The sequence below is a fragment of the Nipponia nippon genome, unplaced genomic scaffold, assembly GCF_047370975.1.
Source record: "Nipponia nippon isolate SJK-2023a ecotype South Korea unplaced genomic scaffold, ASM4737097v1 scaffold_4, whole genome shotgun sequence".
Taxonomy (NCBI): Eukaryota; Metazoa; Chordata; class Aves; order Pelecaniformes; family Threskiornithidae; genus Nipponia; species Nipponia nippon.
In genome coordinates, this window is record NW_028262358.1 from 4,558,441 (window position 1) to 4,580,262 (window position 21,822).

The following is a 21,822-nucleotide window of genomic DNA, read 5'->3' on the forward strand; positions in this document are numbered from 1 at the left end:
GATCCTCCAATGCTCTTTTTAATTTCCACACATTGCAATAAGATAGATAAGGCTCACGAACCAAATTCCCAGCTACATGAACAACCATTAATGGAATATGTACAGAGACAAGAACTTGAAGATCCTCTGCCTGCCCTTCCTAGACTGCTTCATGATTAATAATTACCTTTGTAAGATTTCAAAGATAACACATCAGCATTAAAGGAGTGTACACGGCTGGACTGTAACTCAGGAGTGATATGTTTTAATAAAATATCAGAATACTCTTCTCTCTGCTCATATATATTTTGGTAGAGACCATGTTGTAGCAAGATAGATCGATAGCCAAGCCAGTGCTTAAATTTTTACAGTCAAAATTTTTACCATTAAAACCAGAGCACTTTTAAATATGAAACACAGTTCTGAGCCTCACTGTTCTGTGCACTTTTTTGTTGCTAATGTAATTATTTTTGTTAAGAGTGTGATTTTATACTGGTATCGTTAAGACCATATACTCTGTAAAGGCACATTTATTGCTATTGGGGAAGTAAGCTATGACCAGTAGAAGCACATTTCCAATTTTACAGTTATAGGAAATCCAGAGCCTTGGAGGAGCTGTTGGCCCATGCAAGCCTTTTAGGTTGGCTGCGCCTGAGAAGTTTCATGTTGGGCCACTGGAAGGAGAATTAGCTGTGACCACACCCCTCCACCTCCAGGCAGACACACATACACAAAATAACTTCATCAGCAGCTCACTGGATTTCTTCTATTGTCCTGAGAAAGCCAATCAAAATATATTGTTTGTACAATTAAATATCTTTATAAGTACTTTAATTTTAAAGTGTTTTTCACGATAGGCAGCTTGATATAAAGAAAATCTTTGGGACTGGATATATTTAGATACATAAAAGTGCGAGTAGACTTTTGATCACACTTCAGTTCCTGCCAGCTGGAAATACAGAACATCAAAATGTGAAGCAGTGTTAAAACTCTGTGAAACTCATATATGAAATCTCAATGACTACATATTGCTCTTCTACTTACATCGTCTCGTTGCAAGTTTTATGTAAAGTTTTATGAAGCTATTGCAGTAAGTGAAACTGTATTACAATTGAACCTGACACGACATGTCAGAATGGGGCTGGATGTCACACTAAAAACACTATTAACAAGATTGATCTGATTGATACTGAAATCAGAGAGATGTAAGGAGCTGCCCAAACTAACTCTAAACATTACCTTCGCTCTCCTTGTTGAAATGATACAGTCAGAGCAACAACTTGAACAATTAAAAGTGTATCAGCTGAAATTATAAATAGGTGCTGTCAAAAAGTCCGACAAGAAAAATTCTTAAATTAAAAATTTACCTGATAACATAAGTCCTAAAGGGTATAATGTGCTGCATGACAGCAGGGATGTGTAGCCATATTCTGATCTATAATGCAAAAACATAAATAGATAAAAATTTCATTAATGACATTTAATGAGAATGGTAAAAAATGAAATATTGCTGGTACATTTGCACATGCAACCCCACTTTAAAAAAGGCTTTGTTGTTGTTTTTCATTCAACTTCCATTCTTTCAACTTCTTAGTTTTCTAATTTTCAAAGCTGTTATCTGAGGAATGTTTTTGTGATTTATGAACAGGAGTTGCATCTTTTCTTCTAGTCAGTTGGACAATATAAACTTTATATAAATATTATCATACTGCCCAGATGTCTCATTTCTGAGTTTTCTGTAGTTTCTTCAGTAGGAAAAACTGCTACTCAGCCTTGTGGAGTTTCTTTTTCCTTTTTCTTTAAAAGTCTACAAGAAAATTATTCCACTCTTTCTGTTCCTTACAAATCTCTCCTAAATCAAGTAAAAGTATTTGACTCGTATTGATGTTTTGCTCCTTAGGGCTTATATATCCTATAAAATAAAATATGTTTTATAACCAGTGATTAAGAACATTTTTTTTTTTTTTACTACCATATTTGCATTCCCATATTTACCATTCTGCCTTTACCACCTTTGCAAAACTACGCAGGAAGAAAATGTATGCAGAGAAAAAAAACCCTGAAACAGCTATTTAACACCGCTGTGAGGAAAAGAGGACCAACCAAACTACTTACACAGGCAAAGTTACAAGTTCCATCTGCATTTCAAAAAGGAATGCTGAGCCTGTTAAACCTGTTACAGAAAGACAACTACGTGCCAGGTAAGGGATCTCGCAGAGATGAAACGTCAGCAGCTGGTACTACTACTCACATGTGCGCACACAAATCTTGTGAATAGCTAACACCGTCAGTCACTCAAAGCTGTCATGTCAACTTGCCTCTCCATGTTTGTTCTTAAGAGAATGTTTAATCTTTGCAACTGATGCAATAAATTCTAGCTAAGAACTAAATTCTCACCAGGATTTTGGAAACTTCTGTATGCAGAAAAACTAAATTCTGCTTCTTGCCAGGAGAGAAAAATATTAGGCTATAGTAAAACCGTATCACCAGCATTTATTTTAAACATTTCTGGAATCAGCCAAATAACTTTTTGAGTCACTTCTGAAAAAAATATTTTCAGACATACTTTTTACAATGCAACTAGCACTACACAGTAACAATGCTAACCTACTTTGCAAGACAAACCCGCCACATCTTCACACTGCAAAAAAGACCACATTTGGAATAAGCTTCTGATCCTACTGGCAGTCTCAAGAAGAAAAAAATGCTAACATCTCAAAGATAGAAAGTGTAACTAGAAGATGCTTGTTCTAGAAACAGGAATTAAATGACATTTTGACAAGGAACTGCAAGGGTGACAAAGATACTATTGTATTTACACAACTTGATTTTTAACACAACAATGTGCTCTTTTTCATATGCAAGTATCAAACACAAAAGCAAATGTATTTCTTTGTGAAATAAAAGTAGGAAATGTTTTTATAATTTTGTTTTTATAGCTTTCATTGTTCATAGTAATTTTCACTCTGTATTAATTCAAACTTCTAAAGCCATTTCATTCATCTGTATACTTGCATTATATACAACCTTCAGGACTGAATTAATGGATAACTTCACATGTTATAAATGAAAACGTAATTTTCATCATGAACTCAAATATAAACATACTAAATTATTGAAATAAAATGACATAAAAATAACATATAAAATTACATTAAAAATGCACAACTTTCATCCTTTTTTTTTTTTTCTTCCAAATGCAGTATTTACTGCATCTGTTCTATTCTCAAGCTTCAGAGGTTTTTGGGGTTTTTTATTATTTGCTCTTTATCAAAGGTAATTCATTTCTAAGAGGCAGTGCGTCTCTCAACAGTTTTTACCTCTGACAAGTTTTGAAGTTTTATACAGCAAAATTAAACCAACGTTTTGGAAACGATCAGCATTATTTCAATTAATTCATGTCCACTGAGAGGGCAGTTATTCCTCCACAACATCCACAAAACTGAAATGATACAGAATGTAGTAAAGACAGGCTTTTTCAGTGACATTTAAACCCTCCACAGAACAAGCTGTAGGTCGTGGATTTCTCTGTCTCTCTTAGTTTTTTAAGGAGACCAACACAACATCAGGTAGTTAAACTGAGCAAATACCACAGAATATGAAATGTGGGAAGACAGGAGGAACCAAGGATCTAACTAAAAAAGGCAGCAAAGAAATAGCCTAAGAAGGAACAGTCAGTCCTACCACAATACAGGTTGCTAAGAAAGCATCTTGCGGAGCTGTGAGCTGGAGAAAAAACAAGAGTGCCAACTAGCCAACTCCCTGTGTGAAGTAAATTGCATTATATTACATTTGCTGGGTTTACTGTTACAAACATAAGCTTGTCTGATAAGGACATGTACTCAAACGAGATTTGCTGGATAAAAAAAATTCAAGGAAACATCTTTTCAATTATTTCAATGCCTCTATATAAAGGAGACACCAGTAATCACAAACAAGTAGCTCAGTTCCCCACAGACTTCACTAATGTGTGGTAATGGTCGTCTCTTAAATGCACCTGTAGAGTGCACTTAATGAGATATTCACCTTCCTTTGTGGAAGAAACAGAGCAAATGCTTTCCACACCACTATACAGCCTTGTCTACTCACAGTTGAAAGTTACTGGTTGTTAGCAAATGATTTCTCTCGACTTGAGTTCACTAGTTCCAACTTCACCTATTCTGCTTCCTGGACCTTACTACGAAGCCTAACTTTTTAATGAGAAATTGATTGGTTCATCCACACTACAATCTTTCTGAAAATATTTTTGAAACACTGAAGGTAGCAGCTAAACAACTCATTCATCTCACAGACTTTAAAATAAATTCCAGCACGGGTATTTCTAGGAGTCTTTACAATAATGGCTACTTAACCAGTTAACAGTTGACACTGCAGAGCCGTTCACTGAGCTATTATCGACAGGGTCATTCCTAAATCTCACACTATCTATAAATGCCACAAACAGAAATGCATTGGGATAAAACCAAGCCAAATTAGCAGAGTTCTTACCAAGATCACCAATATTTTGTTCACAAAAAAATGCAGTTTTGCGAATGTTTCTTTTTGTTTTATTGGAGTTTGGTATATCATTTCACAGACACTCAGAAACATTTATTAAATTATGTATATTTACCTAAGTTACATGAATTAAGCAGTGACACGATATAAAAAGAAACAGGGAAAGAGAAACATTACATCAAAATTAGAAGCTTATGCACCATTGTAGAGAAAAAAAAATATTTTTTTTTTAATATCAGCAAGGTAAAATGTATTTTGTCAAAAAAATTAGCTGCCTCATTCGGAACTAATAAACATATTGCATTTGAAAGTCAGAAGCACTGCTGACAAGTACACTAAGTGACGCTAAAATGCGGAAAGTGGATGAATAAAGCACATGACGCATAAAACATTTTCTTATGCTTTCTGTAGTGAACTGACAGATAAACTCTAAAGATAAAAATTCTTCTAAAACCGTTTTCCTCTAACTCACACAAATTTGCCAGCAAAGCCAGACAAAGTTCAAAAGAAAGATTCTAGCTGAATAGTAAAAGATACAATGCTGGAAGAGGTTGAAGAAACAGTACTTCTACTGGTTATGGTTTGGGTTGAATTTCATTTTATCTGGCAGGTTTAACCATAGCATTCATCTCAAGTCGCTGCAAGAGACAGCTTAATGTATTACCTGCTAGAACCAAAGATAAATGCAAAGTTTCTAAGTAATTATCTGTAAGGAGAAACTTCGCCGAGAAGTATTTTGGGTTAGGGCACATCACTCAGAATAAAGAAAATAAACAATTTATGTGGAGAAAAATAAAGACTTCAAAAAAGGACAAAGAAAGGCAGGTGCAGTTTCTGAACATGCCCGGGTATAGGATACCTAGGAAATGGGATTTGCAGTCAGAATGCTTGTTGAAAAAAACGCTGGTGTGATAGGGAACTGCCACTCATTGTTCAGAACGGTTTTGCCCGTTCTCACAAAAAATAAAACAAAAATCAGACACGCACAAATGTTTGGTTCCATGACCAAAACTTACTTCTAGACCAGAATAACCTACAAGACCATACATTTGCAGCAGATGGTTTGATGAAAACTACAAGCTGCACGGACAGCAGCTAGAGATGAAGAACTCCCCAGGTTATCACCTGAAAGCTCATCATATCATACAGAAAGGGCCAGAAGAGAACATATCTCCACAGTTTAACACACAGAGGTCCTGCAGCAGTCCTCCTGTGCAAGCTTACAAGAACAGAGCATATCGTGGCCTTACTCGTTTGTTCTCTGATCTACAAGTTAAGAACCATTGCACTGAAAGGATTACGAGTGAGGGATACAGATCACCACCAGCAGCTTTATTTCAGTCACTGGTTCCCTCTATGCGAACATATTTCAATACTTATTTAGAACATCATCCTGGATGGCCAGTAACGGCAACAAGGAAGGAGGGAAGATGTGTGGAAGGAGGAATCTGATTTTAAGTATTTAAACTGCAATCAATGTCACAATTATGTTAAACTCACTTCATACAAGGCATAACAAACTGCTGTTTTCCTTTTTGTCTGTCTGTAACATCCACAAGACAAACCACGACTTCACATTCTCACATTGCGCTAAGTCTTCAGATGTCCCTCTTCGGAGACTGTTTTTTATTTCTATCATCAATCTCTTTCATATCTCCACTCAAATCAATTTGTAATTCTGCTAGTCGAAAATCACTATTATGTCAAAATGGAGAAATGATGAAGGATGTGTATTCTAAAACTAAGTCAAAATAAAAGATAGTTACCTCTATGCTGCAAACGTGTACAATGATATAAAATCACGGGAAACTAAGAAGAAAAGAAATCCATAGGCTTTTCCTTTGTGGCTCACCGGAAATAGGTAAAAAGCTTATATAGCTTGAAGAAGCTTGAAACATTTCCATGATGCAGTTTCAGGGACAGAAATGACCTCTCGACAACATTCTTATAAGTATTTTCTGGGGGTGTTACAATCTTCATACCTACGTACAAACTCGCAAAACTACCTGTGTGCTTACAGGAGATGTATAGGGTTTGGACGGTGAAACGCTCACTGGACCAGCACACCTCACATTCCTAACAAGGAAAATCTTAGAGTGCTTTTCTCCCTCCCTGGTCCTACAGCATTCTTCCAGACTTCAGTCCTTTTACTTTTTGTGTTTAACATTAAACAATTTAAAGACGATACTTACATTAGATACCACCGTGATAAATGCATGTGCTATAAGAAATGGCAGTGTCTCAGGGGTTCCGTATTCAAAACAATCCTTCATGAGGGAAAGGCCATTTTTTCCACAAAACAGACAAACATAACGAAGCAAGTGCAATGGTACTTCTACATCCTAGAAATATAAAAAAAAAAAAAAAAAAAAAGAAGAAGAATTTGAACAATCAATACGAGATCCGTTCAGATATACAGAAAATTCAAAAGCTACATTAGTATAACACAAATCTATACAGAGGAGCGAACACGGGTATTTTAAGTTTCTAGCAAATATGCACCTATTTAAAAATGGACAACTTACATTCATATCACAGAATGCCCCTAATATATTGCTTTCTTGAGCAGAAATATCCTGTTTAAAAAGAAAAAAAATAAAATTAACTAAGTGAAGCAATAAAAAGACATTTATGGAACAAAAAAACAACTGACCATTAACAGACATTATAGTCAACCAACAGAAAAAACTAGAACCCTACTTTAGAGGGAGACAGAAGCTCAAGCTTTGCTCCGCTTCTACATGGCAAAACATATTTTTCCAGTTCATCATGTTACCTTTGTTAAGATGTATTCGTAAGTACACACATATACGCTTAGGATAACATCTCAGCGGTGGCCCTCAATGGCTGGATTAACAGATCATTCTTCAATCCCACCCCCCTTCAGATCACCAATTTTTTCAACAGGAATACTGCAAAGGGGATAGTCTGGCACACTGGCTGTACATCAGCCTGAGAATTACAGAACAGAACCAATCTAGGTGCTTTTGAATGCAATTTTTTGCATAAAGATGAGACATATACCCAAACATCTGAATTTAGATGAAATGTAGGATGTTCCACAATCCTACATTTAATGACCTAAGGGGCTAAACTGTCACATCATTCACTCCCATCAGAATATTAGAATTCTTTAACTTCACCTACTATATTCTTTCATATATAACAAAACACACCATATAAGTGTCTAATATTCTTTACAGTATTAAGCTAACTAAAGAGGAGGAAGGAATTGTATCACCCCATCAATCTGTTAGCTATTTGCTGCAACAAGAAATCTATTTCCTAGGAGTACTAAACTGAAAAGGGTTTGGAAAAATAGCTTTTCTTTTTAGTGTTCACAGCATCCGCTTCTTGGGCAGTATAAAGCAGGAATTTTCTTTATTAGGGTTGTTACACATATTGTGTGTATCTTGCATATGGCTGGGGGCAAAAGGGCACTGAAGATATCATAAAACCTGACTGTAAAACCACAACATTGCCATGGATACTTGCAGGTAGTTACAGCACACATTCTTCTCCTTCCCATCCCTCCATGCCAAACACCCAGTTCTCATACTCACAAATCAAATCTAAGTTTAACATAAAGTTAAGTTTCTAAATGAAGTTCCCTGAATATATTTCAAATAGCTGTGTAGGAGTAAGCTTCTTAAAACTGTACCAGAGGATGCTAGAGGCAAGCAATTTTGGATGGATTAAGTATGATACAAACATTTTGAATTATTTGATATGCTCGTATTATATCTAACCATTTATTTTCTTTTTTTCTTCTGCTGAACTCTAAGTCATGCCCGAACTCGTGATACTCTAACAGTTATTTTTAAAACAGCTTTGAAGCCAGTAGGTGGTATGTTTTCAAGTAGCAAGAAAAGGTGTTCAGCACTCTGCTCGTGAAAACTGCAGAAATAGTGTGAGAAATTTCATTAGTTTTCTTGAATAAAAGAGAGACTTGTTGTCAAGTGAACTACAGTTCTTAGCATACAGAAATCAGAAACTCACGGAGGTCTGTTGCGCGAGTCTCGCAAAGCTTACTAAAAGTGTTGCAGTTGAGAGACTGAGTCTGGAAATGTGACTTCTGTTCTTGCAGATGTGAAACAGAACAGAGACCGAGAACTCCTTAAGATCAAGTTTACAAGGAAATAAAGAGAATTCCTCATGGAAATCTAAAATGGCATTAAAAAACACCATCACCTCAGCTAAAATGTACTAGCTGAGGTCTGACATGGACACAGTCTTGGTGGAGGGCACTTAATTAGGGATACCTTCCAAGAAAATATTTACTCGAAAAGGAGAAGCAAAGACAGCAAGATTCCAAAGAATCAGAAACTACAGCTACAGGCACCTAAACAACTGATTTTTTTCCTCTTTCATTTCATCTTCTGTCAAGGACTGCTAAATGGTTGGGTAACTCCCTTCAGATCCATTGTTCATTCTGAGACAGTGCAAAGTTCAGGAGTGCACTTTACATCCTTGTTTCTTTCTCGACAGGATTTTAAGAGCCTCAATTTTCTACATTTTTTTTTTTTCTTCCCTCTGAAGTGTCCATTCTAGGTATTACACTTGCTGCACAGAGTAAGTATGAAAAGAAGGAAAAAAAAAAAAAAAGAAAGAAATTAATTCCAAAGTATGAACATCTCTCAAAAAAACCAGCCAACCATACTTATAGAAATATTTTGAGTCCATTTCGTTTAGGATGAAAAATAGACACAAAGGCCTCTCTCTCTGTGCACCAAAGGTATTGGTAGATTTCAACAGAAGCAAATGGTAAATTTCCAGATGTTCTCTTTACAGATTTTTTTCAATAGTTATGTCCTGAAGTTGGTTGACCTCTAACTGACTGCAACTAATTGTGCTATTTTAGAAATCCAAACTTAGTAGAAAGACATTTTTCATTAGGCTTCTCATCAGTTTAAGAAAAGTTGAGACAAACATTCTGTCTATACAGATTCATATTCATTCTACACAGGTCAAGACTATACACTTGTCAATGAGCTTGATTTACTTCCACATGATGTAGTTTCACTGTCCTCGTATACGGCATATTTCTGCCCTCTGCAAGGCCGCTTGTTCAAGGCAGGTACTGTTGTCAAGATCGGGCTTCCATGGTCTTCACTCTCTCACTTTAGAAATGTTGTAAATGTGTAAGGGACAAAAATAACTCCTAACCCATATAATTTAAGGACAAAGTCTATACAGTCAAAACCAGGCAGATATCCTTTTATCCTGCTTTGTCATTCATTTTCATCCAACTTTGTAAACTCCTAAATTAGGGAAAACCTCCTACTTTCATATGAATGATTTTCTTCTCGACTAGATGGTCAACTGTAAAATGGCTTTGGCAAGCACCTGATAAGAGGATTACACGTCGAGACTTGTCTTCTGTCTGCTGGCATTAAGAACAAAGATCTTGGAGGTGTAAGCAGAGCAAAAGCTAAGAGTAACACTGACTGCTAATCATTACCAGAAGGTAATAATGAAAGCCTTACACTGGAAATTTTTAAATGACAGCCTAATTGGTCATTTCTAGGCAAAGTGAAACCTTACTGGACGTGATGACTCAATGAAATTTTGTAAATTCACCTCGACAATCTGGAACAAGGAATTTCTGAAGCCAGTGAGAGTGGAGATGGGAGTCTGTTTTGCATCAGAAAATTTCCCTTTTTCTAGGGCAAGAGAAATGCTTAGAGAGAGAGGGAGAGCTACACAAGCTTCTCCCAACAAATTCTTGGCAGATTTGCTCTGTTCAGGAATCTGTTTAGCTTACGAGAATAGATAATACACTTAAAACAGGGATTTTTGTTTTATGATCCCTTGAGGGCTGAGTCCAAGCCTGATCTAAAACAAAAAGTGCTCCCATTATTGGGACTAATAACTTGTCTCGATTCAACTAAGATGTGCTCAAGACTGAAATCCAAAATTAATTTCTAAACCTCAGCAAATGAGTTACTCATGGTAGCAGAAAGTTTTGACACTAAAATAGCTAACATTACTACTTTAGAATAACAGAACCCTACTGCTTCCTAAATATAGGAAATCTCAGTTTGTGAGAAAAATGATTGATGCTGGGACCTTTTAAATGCAAACAAAAAAAACTCCCCCAAAAAAGGAAAAAGGTACACAACAAATATGGCAGGCTAGCATACCTCCATAATGCATACCTGGAAACACAAAAAGTCTAGCAGAGAAATAAAAAACTTGTCCCTCGCTCATCTGTACCTCAGGAAAGTGTTTTTCATTCTCGGCTTCCCTTTAAGTGCTGTTTTTGGGATAGCTGATGAATGTATTTAATAATTCAAATGATATATACTAGTATGATATATATACGATACATAAAAGTATGTCTAGAGTGATAGCCAGCCACAGTACAGCAATCTACAGCATATCTGTGTCCAAATCACATTATGGCTGCACATCAAGTGAAAAAGAAATCCCACCAGGCACTTTGAGATTTTCTTTTTATCATTTGGAAGTGAAATTGAAAGAGAAGAAAAAAATACATGAAATTGTCATTTAAAAGAAGCAAGCGTGCTTGTACATAGAAAAGCTGTTCCAGAATTGTTCATTGCATATTCCTATGAAGCTCATTTCCGTAGGCGTCCCAGAGGAGTACAAAAGATAAATCACTTAAGTAGTCATTGATTTTTTTTTTTAACTGACAAGATAGATCTAACCCTCTACAGTTCCTACTTGCAGAGGCTGAACTACAGATTTATTTATGTATGGTGAAAGTTTAAAAGGCAGGCCAAAATGAATGATGGGAAACCTGAAATCCACAAATCCTAACTTTGCCTCATTTTTCTATACACATATATTTATGAAACAACCTCTGTTAACTTATGACCATATGTTTTGAAATAAGACAAGAAACCAAAATCCAGCCCACTCAAAAAACCTGCTATGTTGCGGGTTTTAACTGGATTTATTGTCAGATATGGCAGGATTCATTCAACAAGAACTGATTATATCTTGTGATCACTCTAGCATACATAACCAAAAATTATATATGACTTGGTATCTTCTCATTTTGGACTGGACTTAACCACTCAGAGCTCCAACAGAACTCCCAAAACCCTCTAGACAAAAAAAAATAAAAAAAGACTGGGTTAACTGTAGTTTAAGTCTCCACTTTGACTTTCTCAAAAGTTTGCTGGATAGAAGCTTTCTCCATATAGCTAAATATACATCTTCTTTCATACAAATATTGTAAAAGAACTGTTTATTTGTTATTAGACTACCACAAGTTGGATCAAAACCCAACCTTCCCAAGAACTCTATTGTTTCAACTAGGAAATGCTAACAACATCATATTTATTTCAGAAACTGTGCTTTAAACATTGCAGGATTTTTGAGAGCTTTTGTTTGGTGTTTTTTTCAGAAGAAAATATGGAAAATGTGAATGGTAGCCATAACAAATATCACAGAGAAAAATCAGCACCGTAGAACAAAGCTACTTGTGGAGAGCTCAGTTATTCCAGTCAATTAAACAGCTGCTCTAACAAATAAGTTTGGTCTTGCACAAAGTTTAGTTTATGAAGCTTTGCTTCTAAAACCACAGATTGTAAGGAAAAGAAATTAGTAAACTATTAATGGGTTACCTTCTGGAAGAAAGGCTTCGCTATAGTCCCCTTTTTGCCTTCCTGTTATTTAAACAGTACAATAATTCAGTGTACAGTTCCATCCAACACTTATCAATATATTACCTATAACAATTAAGCATATTTTAAAGAAAGTGTAAGAGTATGTGTCATTTAAAAAGTTTCTCTGAAAAGTTCTACTGAAGTCAACAGGAGAGCTGAATTTGCCCATCCTGCGTGAAAGCAACTATCACCAAACACACACAGTCTAGTCATTAATGAGAACAAATAACCTTTCACAAAATAATTCAATATACACATAAAGATAAGATATACCTCTATTGTGGGATGAGTATTATGCTTATAAGCAGTGTACAGAGGAAACTGAATCTGAAAGATTTTTGCCACACACAGCAACAACTTTTCCTTCTCATCAGTGCTCCATAAGCTAAAAGCATCAGTGTTTTTTGCAGACTCCTCCTCTGTCAGGATACAAGTTCTTGTAGAATCTAATTTTTTCTCTACAGATTTTTGCCGTTCTCCATTTTCTTCTTCATGAGACTGTCTTTCTACATTCAGGGGCTCATCAGCATGATTACTCTGATCTTGCCATGTTGAATCTATATTAATAGTGCAATGTTTACAGAGCTGGTCCCGCAGAGCTTGAACTTGGGCAATCACTAAGTTAATAAGCGCACATACTACTTGGTTAAAGATCTCCAAATGTTTATACTCCTTGAAACAGCACAGACATTGTCTGTAAGAAAACAGAAAAAAATAAAAATAAAAATTCCTGAAGTAGCTAAAATCAGAACAGGTAACCGACCAAAAGGACTCTTCACATTAAAACATTTCAAGCAACAAAATATTTGACACACCCATAAAAGTAAGGCAATCCAAATGAAACAGACTCTCCCCGGCAGCAAGTGGGAGTCACAAAGCCTTCCTTAAACCTTGTGAACATCCCATTATTTCCAAATGCTCACCAAAACTGTGAAATCCCTGTTATCGTTTAGCAGCTGCCACTGTGAGTAGAATATACAAAAGAAATCTTAGGGGCAAGGTCACTGTACTACTGAAGAAGCAGTGTTCCTCAGTATGGTCCTGAATCCGTTTCCTCGTCTGGTTTTCTCCACTGGTATTTTTTGCAATAAAGCGCCTGAAGTGCTTGTCAGCTGTGTAAGAACTAATTATTGTTATTTTTAAACCAACAGGGCTGCAAAATAACTTTATTTTTAATTGAGTATTTAAGCTCACTTCCTTCATCTGCATTTGGATAGAAACACCATGCACGTTGGTACCTTTTACCCATATGGGAAAAAGCAGTATCGAGTATCTTCACTACTTTCTTCACTATGCAGGCTCAGAGATTATTCCTCTGAATATCTACTGATACACTGTAAACTCAAAAGAACAAGGGGGAAAACTATATGCCATCCCTTTAGCAATATAATGAGAAAAACCAATCAAATCATCAAGTTAGAAAACTCTAATAGAGCTCTAGTTGTGGGCAAGGATAACTATGTACGTCAAAGAGATTCTGGGTGCATAAACCCCCCGAGATAGATACCCTAGAACTTATTGTCTGAGAACATTTGCTGCTTCTGTATGAACAAGCAAGCTCCTTATTCTGAACAAAAGGTGGAGCATATTCCCCTAAAAGGATCTAAATCCTGGAGAACGTAGAGAAGAAAGCAAGCAATAAGCAAGGGTGCTTTGATGAAGACTAAAATTAAAGGCTACGTGCTTGTAACAGAATCTTTGAGATGGACTCAGCTCTTTCTCACTCAAACTCTATGGAACAATGTAACTGCTATATGAACTGGTAGCTGTCTTGCAGTAGAGACCCTTCTCCTGTTACATGGAGAACAACGGACTCCAATCCACGACTAGGGTTCTAAGAAACTAAAATAATACAAAAATTACACATACCATTTCTGAAAGAAATTAGCAGGCAAAAGATAGGGCAAGAAGTCATCAATAAGAAGTGATTAAAAAAAAATCTTCTGCAAAGCATAGCATTTAATCTAGAAACTGGGCTTACTCAATTATAATTTGTAAGAAAAAAAAAAAGACAGAGAACTCAGAACTATGACAGGTAGAGGGTGCTGCCTCTCTTGAGGGAATACAAACATGCCCTTGAGCTACAGCTCTTAAAGCATATACATTCTGAATACAGATTTATTTTTTTTTTTCAGTGGGTAGGCATAAAGATAACATTCAGTATTCCCTAATTCCAGCACAGATATAGTGATGGAAGCATCTAAACCCTTTTGTTTCATCTATGCAGGAAGAAAAATCCTTTTAATATTGTGTAAGTGGGGTGTCTGCACCCATTTGAAAAAATAGATTTTGTGATTTACTTGTAAATGTATTTTCATATTAACAAATTACAACAACGAATTGCAGGCAAAACCAAGTTTATCCTCAAGCGTTTATCCTTGGGGAAAACTACGTGCAATAGGTCCATCACTTATGCCTACAAATTACTACCCCACTTGGCTGTAACAAATTATTCTCAATAATAACAAAAACAAAGTCTGGTGAAGACTTCTCGCATATCTGTATTTGAATGTCAACTGATATTGGAGAATTCTCTGCTGGGCAAAGGCACATTTTTCAAGACAGAGGTATAGGCAAAACCTCTAAGTCTTCATGCATCTGAATGCGTTCACAGGAAGAAGAGCTCCACCAAAAATTAAAGATCTATGAAGAAATGAGTATGCTACAAATATGGCTTCTTTGAACACAATTTCCAGAAGAAAACTGAAGTGGAAACACTACATGCAGATGGAAGAAAAAGGTATTCTTCAGGCTGAGTTGCCAACTGATCTTCTGAAGGAAAGCAGAGATTTAAACTACAGGTAACAAAACAAGAAGTAGTTCTCAAGGAAGGCCTCAAGCACAAAACAACAAGCAGAACTCTCAAAAGCCCATTTGGCAGAGCAGAAACCAGACATGAAATTAAAATGTAAGGTAAAACTCCTTCCTGTGGCCTCTTCGCTAGACTCTGATTTGAATAGGTTAAGGACTGTTTTCCATACTCTTTTAACATATGGAAGGTAAAAAGAAACCAGAAGAAAATAAAGAGTTAAGTGTTATCCAGTCTTTATTTTTTCTTCAGGTTGGATTTGTCATGCCATAGCTGTTGAACTGAGGAAAACTCTAAACAGCTGATAACCTGGAAAGCGACTAGGTTGCAATTGTTCTCAGACAAACTTGGGACCTAGGACCTGTCAAGAAATGACAGGACTCTGGTTTCTGTTGCTGCTGTTTATTATGATTTAAAATTCCTTCTCTGTGTCTAATAGCACATTGCAGAAGATAAGGCATTTGCTTTGAGTGTCGTCTTTGGGCAGAATGAGGAAGAAGAGGATTCTGCTTTCACAGGTATCCAAAATGTGACATTCCTTTTTTTCTTTTGGAGTCTTCTAAATACCAGAATAACGTTTTCCAATTTATTCTCTATGCTTTGGCCAATATTTCTCACGATTCAGTTTGGTCTTGTGACCACTGCTGAGCACTGAATTCCAAACATCCTTACTGTAGATTCTTTCTGAAAACTAAGATCCATATAATTCCTTGTGCTGGAGAAAAGAAGTAGCTGTGAGGTAAGCAGAATACCTAATATAACTAGTTTTAAAAAAACAACAGTAATTTAAATAATAGATTAAAAGGAATAATCTAGTTGATTTTAGACAACCATGTGCAAAGGATTTTCTTTATCAGTTTAGTAGCTATGGGCTGCAATTGTTCATCATCTTGACTTACAGTATTAGAACACTGAGAAAAGTTTAACATGATGGTCCCGTTCAGAGAGATCTTTTCTCAAATTCTTCTTACCCTACCCTGCTTCCACAGAAGGTGGTCAGAAAATGTCATGTTAGAGCAGCACCACACATGATTTGTCATTGCAATATAGCTACTTATTGCTCCACAATTATTACAGCATCCAGAATGCGAGATTCAAAAGATGCTTTGCCCAAAATGCACTGGGTAACTTGTTTATTTTTATTTAATAAGTAGTAAAATGTCCTTTACTCTACAAGTATCGCTTAGCTACATGTTAATAACTTGCCCGTTCTAATGCAATCTACTGTATTTTTTAAGAAGGGAAATCTACTGTTGTGATCCAGGATCATCAACACTCAAACTCATTCCAAAGTTACCTTTGTGTCCAGGAATTGATGTAAGCAAATATCTTGAGGGCATGTTCCTTTCTGAGCTGCAACCCGTCAGCACCTTCAATGTCTGATACTAAAGAAAACAAAAACATAAACATATTAGTAGCAAAAAAAAAAAAAAAGTGCAATTGCTCTATTTTTATTAGAAATTATCTTCGATAGCATGAAAAATAAAAAAATATATGTTGTAAAAATAAACACCAGTAATAAAGTTACAGCAACTTTATGTGAAAGGTTTTTCGGCCTGAAGATGTGCAATATCCGAATAAATCATCTTTTCATATTGGAAATTGAAGCCCTCAACCAAGTCTACATTATCTTTTGCTTCAGTAAACAGAGAAAAGGTTTAGATGCAACTAACTTGAAAACAGAAACTGCATGGTATTCTTAAATACTGCTGTGAAAATCAGTGGTTGAGAACAGCCCCTTCTTCAGAAATACTCTGCGTAAGCTTCACTGGGAACTACGGATTGATGTGCGCTTTCAAATATGAACCTTCTTCAACAATTTTACTTATTAACCAGTTTGGGTTTTTTGTTTGTTTGGTTGTTGTTGGGGTTTTTTTCCAGATTTTAAAGTCTACATTTTAAGATGACCATGAGACATTAACTTCCTTTTCCTGATCAGATAAAGATTGGCGGGGGAGGAACAACCAAGAAACAACCAAAAACCCCACAACAGCAAAACTATCAAGATAAGAACAACGTGCAGTGTATGCACAAAGTTATTTCAGACTAGCTAAGTTAGTGATTATTACTTTCAAATATGGACATGTCTATACTGACATTTAACCATAACGAATCACTAATTGGCAAAACGATAAACATTCATTTATTACAGCTGGAAACCAGAACAGTTACTTACTGAATTCAAAACCCAAATATTTCAATAATTTATTATCAAATGTTCCACTTCCATCTAAAAAATGCTCATACACTCTAATAAACCAAACATCAGTAGTAGTCCACATCTCCACCTATGCATCAACCAATTATATACCAGGGCACCGGATTCTGTCTACTGGTCACACACCTTCCTCCAACTATCAGAGCACAATTCTCATTTCCCCCGTGGCTTAAATTTCCATACACTTCTACAATTACCTACTCGCTATACAAATTGAGAATGTCAGCGCTCCTTTTAAGTTGACCATTTAATTTATAACAAAAATAAGTACTCATTTCCACATTTCACATGAAATGTCAAGTATTAGGTGCTTACAAAGCTACTTCACAAGCAAGCTTTGTGGGAAAGGTTCTCTAACAGAAGCAAGCTCTTCAGAACCCCTCCCTCAACCTCCTTTCCACCCTCAGCCTTGCGAGGTCCTATGTGATCTATCAATATAGGATTCCAAACATTACAGCTAATTAATGAAAGTCTGCTGGCACAGATCAGAGAGTAGAGTTCAGCAGAATACCACTTCAGAGAATAATCACACAAAGCAAATACCTATGACTTCTTTGAAATAAGGACATTACATATGTACATACACACATATTTTCCTATATGCACACAAATATAAAAATACACAAAAAGCAGTCTCTCAACAGGATACCACTAAACTTTAAACATCACTTTTCTGTCTCACTCCTAGAGGGCTTTAAAGGTCCCTACATAACACCGGACAAAGTACAAAATTGACAAGCAGACTAAAAGATGGGTATCACTTGATGCTACTTTTTATTTTAAACACCACAAATTACCAGGACACTCGACTCTCTTAAGGCCAAAGCACAGCGCTGAAGAAACCAATAACTCTGTCAAACAATTTAGGTCAAGCTTACCACAAAAGACAGATGCTTAACTAGAGATAGTATCTAAAAAGAGACTCGCCCAGCACAAAAGTTTCATAAAACCTTCCTGGGCATTGTTTCATTATGACGAATTCCTTCAAACCTGACACAAAAACAGTTGATGATAATTCAGTAGCAATGAACCTAATTCTAACTTGTACAATCATATACATTTATAAAATTTCCCTCATCCCCACATCACCCTACTTAACAAACACACACTCTGACAACTAGGACAGTAACTCCTAACTTCCAGAGCAGCCTTCTCACTGCAGTAGTTTGAAATGCTCTCAAATTTCCCTCTATGAGATTAAGAAAAACCTGAAGAACTGAAAGTCAACTAAACTGGTCCCTTAAAAGGTACCATTGCCACGTGAAGTGTGCAGAACGTAGAAGGTACGGAAATACTGAAGCTTACGCTCCAGGTCCAAAAAATAGGGAGGTACACGCACTAGTTGGAGGAACCTGTTATTTCCCTGTTTATGCATTCTATATCTCACACGTAGACCAACTTCAACTGGTCTTATTTACTAATCATTGCTAATTAATACAGTGGCTACATACACGATTTCCCTTTTGTTTTCTGTACCTAGAAATAATATTGGGTTTGTTCCTGAAAATACTCAGGAAGCTCAAAACAGCAGCAACCACACTGAAGCTGCAGTTTTCCACCGAGTTGATCTAAGTCTGTGCCACTACCAAAAGGGGCAGCAGCACATCTGGCAGGGCTTCTCCTGCTGGACCTTAATTGAAGCGCTCTCTTTACTCCCCAGCAGAAATGATGTTTTTCAGCTCAGCTAATTTATGTCCTCACAACCAACATTTCAATCTTAGGTTTTTGAGTTCCTGGCTTATTCTTGGTATCAACTTTGTAGATACTCTCGATTTACAGCACCTCTCTTTAGGGACACATGCAGCTTGGAGTACAGTAAGAATTGGTTATGAAGCCTTTCTACTATTTTTTGAATTGAAAAACGTACAGCTAGAAAAGCAATAGGAACAACCACGCTCGTTATCATTCCTGCGCATTTGTTGATTTTAGTCAGTTCTGTACGGACTCCCTTGCTGCATATGATTTCACTTCCAATTGCCGATGTCTGTCTCTCTCCTTTCAAACTAGTTTTCTTCTACCTTGAATGGGCCAGTAGTTAAAACAGACTCATTCACTTGTAAATAAAGCATGTCCTTTTATTCTCTCCCATATTCAAGCATCCTGCATGCCTTAGATCCTCCTTAATCTGCTGTCTCCCCAGTCTCCCACACTTCTAGTGTTTCAAACCCAGCAGTAACAATCATGCCAAACTTTTTCAAAAGCTTTTCCTGTGACAAGCCTCCTTCTTGCAAATTGACTTGGTGGATAAGACTTTCCCCTAGCTTCATACCTAAGGCAGTGATTCCCTCAGGATGCGCTAAGGCATGCTTAAGTGCTTTGAGAGCATCTGAAGCACGTCAAAGTGGCAACTTGTGTGCTTTCATCAATAAGAATTGATAATATGTGCTACAGAGCTTTACAGCCAGTCATTCCATGATCTATTAGTATCTCTCTCAGCAGTGGCACTCCAATCCTAGGCTCAGCTGCTTCGCTCCCTGTCTCCAGCGGCTGCTTCCTTCTCCAGGCACTCAGAAGCTAGCAATGTTAGAGGTGCCTTCCCTAATTTACTCCTGAGCTCAACTTTCTTCTCCTTCCTTAAATTTGCTCTTGCAAATTTTTCTTCTCAGTTAAAGCCTCTTAGATCTTCTCACCCTCCTGTCCTTCCTTTTCCCTCTTTCCATGCACACAAACACCTTTGCCCTGCACTAGATCCAATTTCAAGATCAACATAACCCAGTTCAAGTCCACACTACTAACAGCATCCGTAGCCACACATTTCAACTACTCCCCACAATCCTGCAGGAACCCAGACAGCCAGACCGGGAACTGAGCAAATCCAACGTACCAATCTAACCAAACATTACCCACTACTTCGTTGGCTTTGTAAACCACGGAATACGCAGGGTGGCAGCTATGTAAGCAGGGGGCTGGGAAGGAAAGCCTGAGGAGTGTGAGGCTGAGAGAAGTAAACACCTCTGTAGTGACTGCAAAGGCAAAATCGCCCCACCCCATCTGGAGTAACTTCACCCTCGTACTGCTCATCTATAGGCAAAGCAACCGAAGATACGGTTACTATTACAATATGGAAAAAACACAATGGTGAAGGCCTTAAACAGATCCATCCAAGACAGAACGAGCCAGCAGGAAGAAGAAAAATTAGTATGCAGGTAAATTCCAGCTAAATATATTCCACAAATATAATGTAGGAAATGGGGTCTTTCTGCATACTTGCAACGCCTCGCTTCACTGAATCTTTACAAGATGGTTTAGAGATCTATTTGTCACAGTAATACAATCTAAGAAATAGCTGAGCTGCTTAACTAACCCAAAGTAATAATCATTAATTGCTTTATATTTTTTTACCGTCTTCTAATGTGTAAGTTTTCAGATGTTCTTTTAAAAAAAAAAAAAAATCAGACATACTTAAAATGTAATTGTTGATTCAAGTAGCTGACAGGAAGCCAAAACACACGATGGTAAAAGTAAAAATTTAAAACATTCCAGAAAAAAAAAAGAAAATTTTCTTGCTGTCTCCCCAGTCTCCCATTTTACTTGGCTAGCTTTAAATCTTCCACAAAAAGGTGATTTGCTAAAAGTATATTATAGTACTAGAAACAACACAATCTCCCAAGCTAAGAAAAAAACTAATTAATAAAGATACTAAAGCAAGCAAATGACAGAAGATGAGAAAAATATAAATCAACTGCAAAGAAGGGGGCAATATAATTTCAACTGTGAGCAAACGAGGCTCAGATCATAAGTGCATTTTTAGCAAGAACTTCAGAGCTAGAGGAACAGACTGTAATTAGACCTCAAGGACAACTATCGTGCTAGACTTGCGAGGAATATCTTATATCCAAAGGTCACTTATCACACTAAGTACAAAATCAAATGGCAAGTAAAAATAATAATTTTTTTAAAGTAGACTTCCTCTACTTTCAGAAATATAAAATAGTAAAAGAGTAAACAATAGAAAACTTTAATACATACAACTGTAATTTCTACATATTCAAAACTGTAACGAGGTACAGTTGCACACAGATTCTGCTCCCTCTCCCTCCTCCCCCAAGCTTCATCTGATATCAGCTTCTCATGGGAAAGAGTGCATCACATTCAAAATGGACATTATTCACAGAAATTGCTCCCTGATACTGGCTAAATAGAGGAAACAAGAGCCATACGCTAACCAAAACAGTATTAGGGACAATAATACTAATCTTGAAAGAAATATATAAATAATCTTCTGTATAATACCACTGTTCACACAGAGAACCAGCACATTAATTTTTTATACATATATGCATTGAGATGTTTTCTGTTATTTGTAGGGGGGTTCTTTTTGTTTATGATCAATAGTAAATAAGATGATAGCCACAGAGCTTAGCGTCTCCTATTCCCTTTCGACTTTCATCTGTAAGAATTACTCCTTTTTTATTATAAAGAATTCACGGTTGCCTTCGATTTATTCAGCAGAGTTCTTCCAGACCTTTACAAAGCCATCTTTGACAAGTATCTAAAGGGACAGTGTCAACTTGAAGTTCAATGGCGATAGTTTAACTGTCCAAGCTTTTCTACAACTTTCCAGTGAGGAAAAAAAAGTCTCCTTTCCACTCCTCAGTCTCCATAAAACAAAAGTGTGCCAGAATACTGACTAGATACACATAACCAACAAGTGCTGAAACACTTGTAGAATGTACTATCAA

The 21,822-nt window shown here is 36.6% G+C and overlaps 1 protein-coding gene across 12 annotated transcripts in view; it reads right to left on the reverse strand.

The window, feature by feature from the left end:
• USP34 (ubiquitin specific peptidase 34) overlaps positions 1 to 21,822 on the reverse strand; it is a 144,096-nt gene that overhangs the window by 108,320 nt on the left and 13,954 nt on the right. For 4 of the 12 annotated variants that reach the window (XM_087777347.1, XM_087777345.1, XM_087777341.1 and 1 more), the window contains exons 2-7: positions 16,220 to 16,307; positions 12,387 to 12,807; positions 12,072 to 12,113; positions 7,002 to 7,052; positions 6,669 to 6,818; positions 1,347 to 1,414 (exon numbers count right to left, since the gene is read on the reverse strand). In XM_087777347.1, the coding sequence (XP_087633473.1) occupies positions 1,347 to 1,414; positions 6,669 to 6,818; positions 7,002 to 7,052; positions 12,072 to 12,113; positions 12,387 to 12,807; positions 16,220 to 16,307 (820 nt within the window). The remainder of the gene's footprint in view (positions 1 to 1,346; positions 1,415 to 6,668; positions 6,819 to 7,001; positions 7,053 to 12,071; positions 12,114 to 12,386; positions 12,808 to 16,219; positions 16,308 to 21,822) is intronic. The other 8 variants (XM_087777348.1, XM_087777346.1, XM_087777343.1 and 5 more) reach the window with 4 other exon arrangements.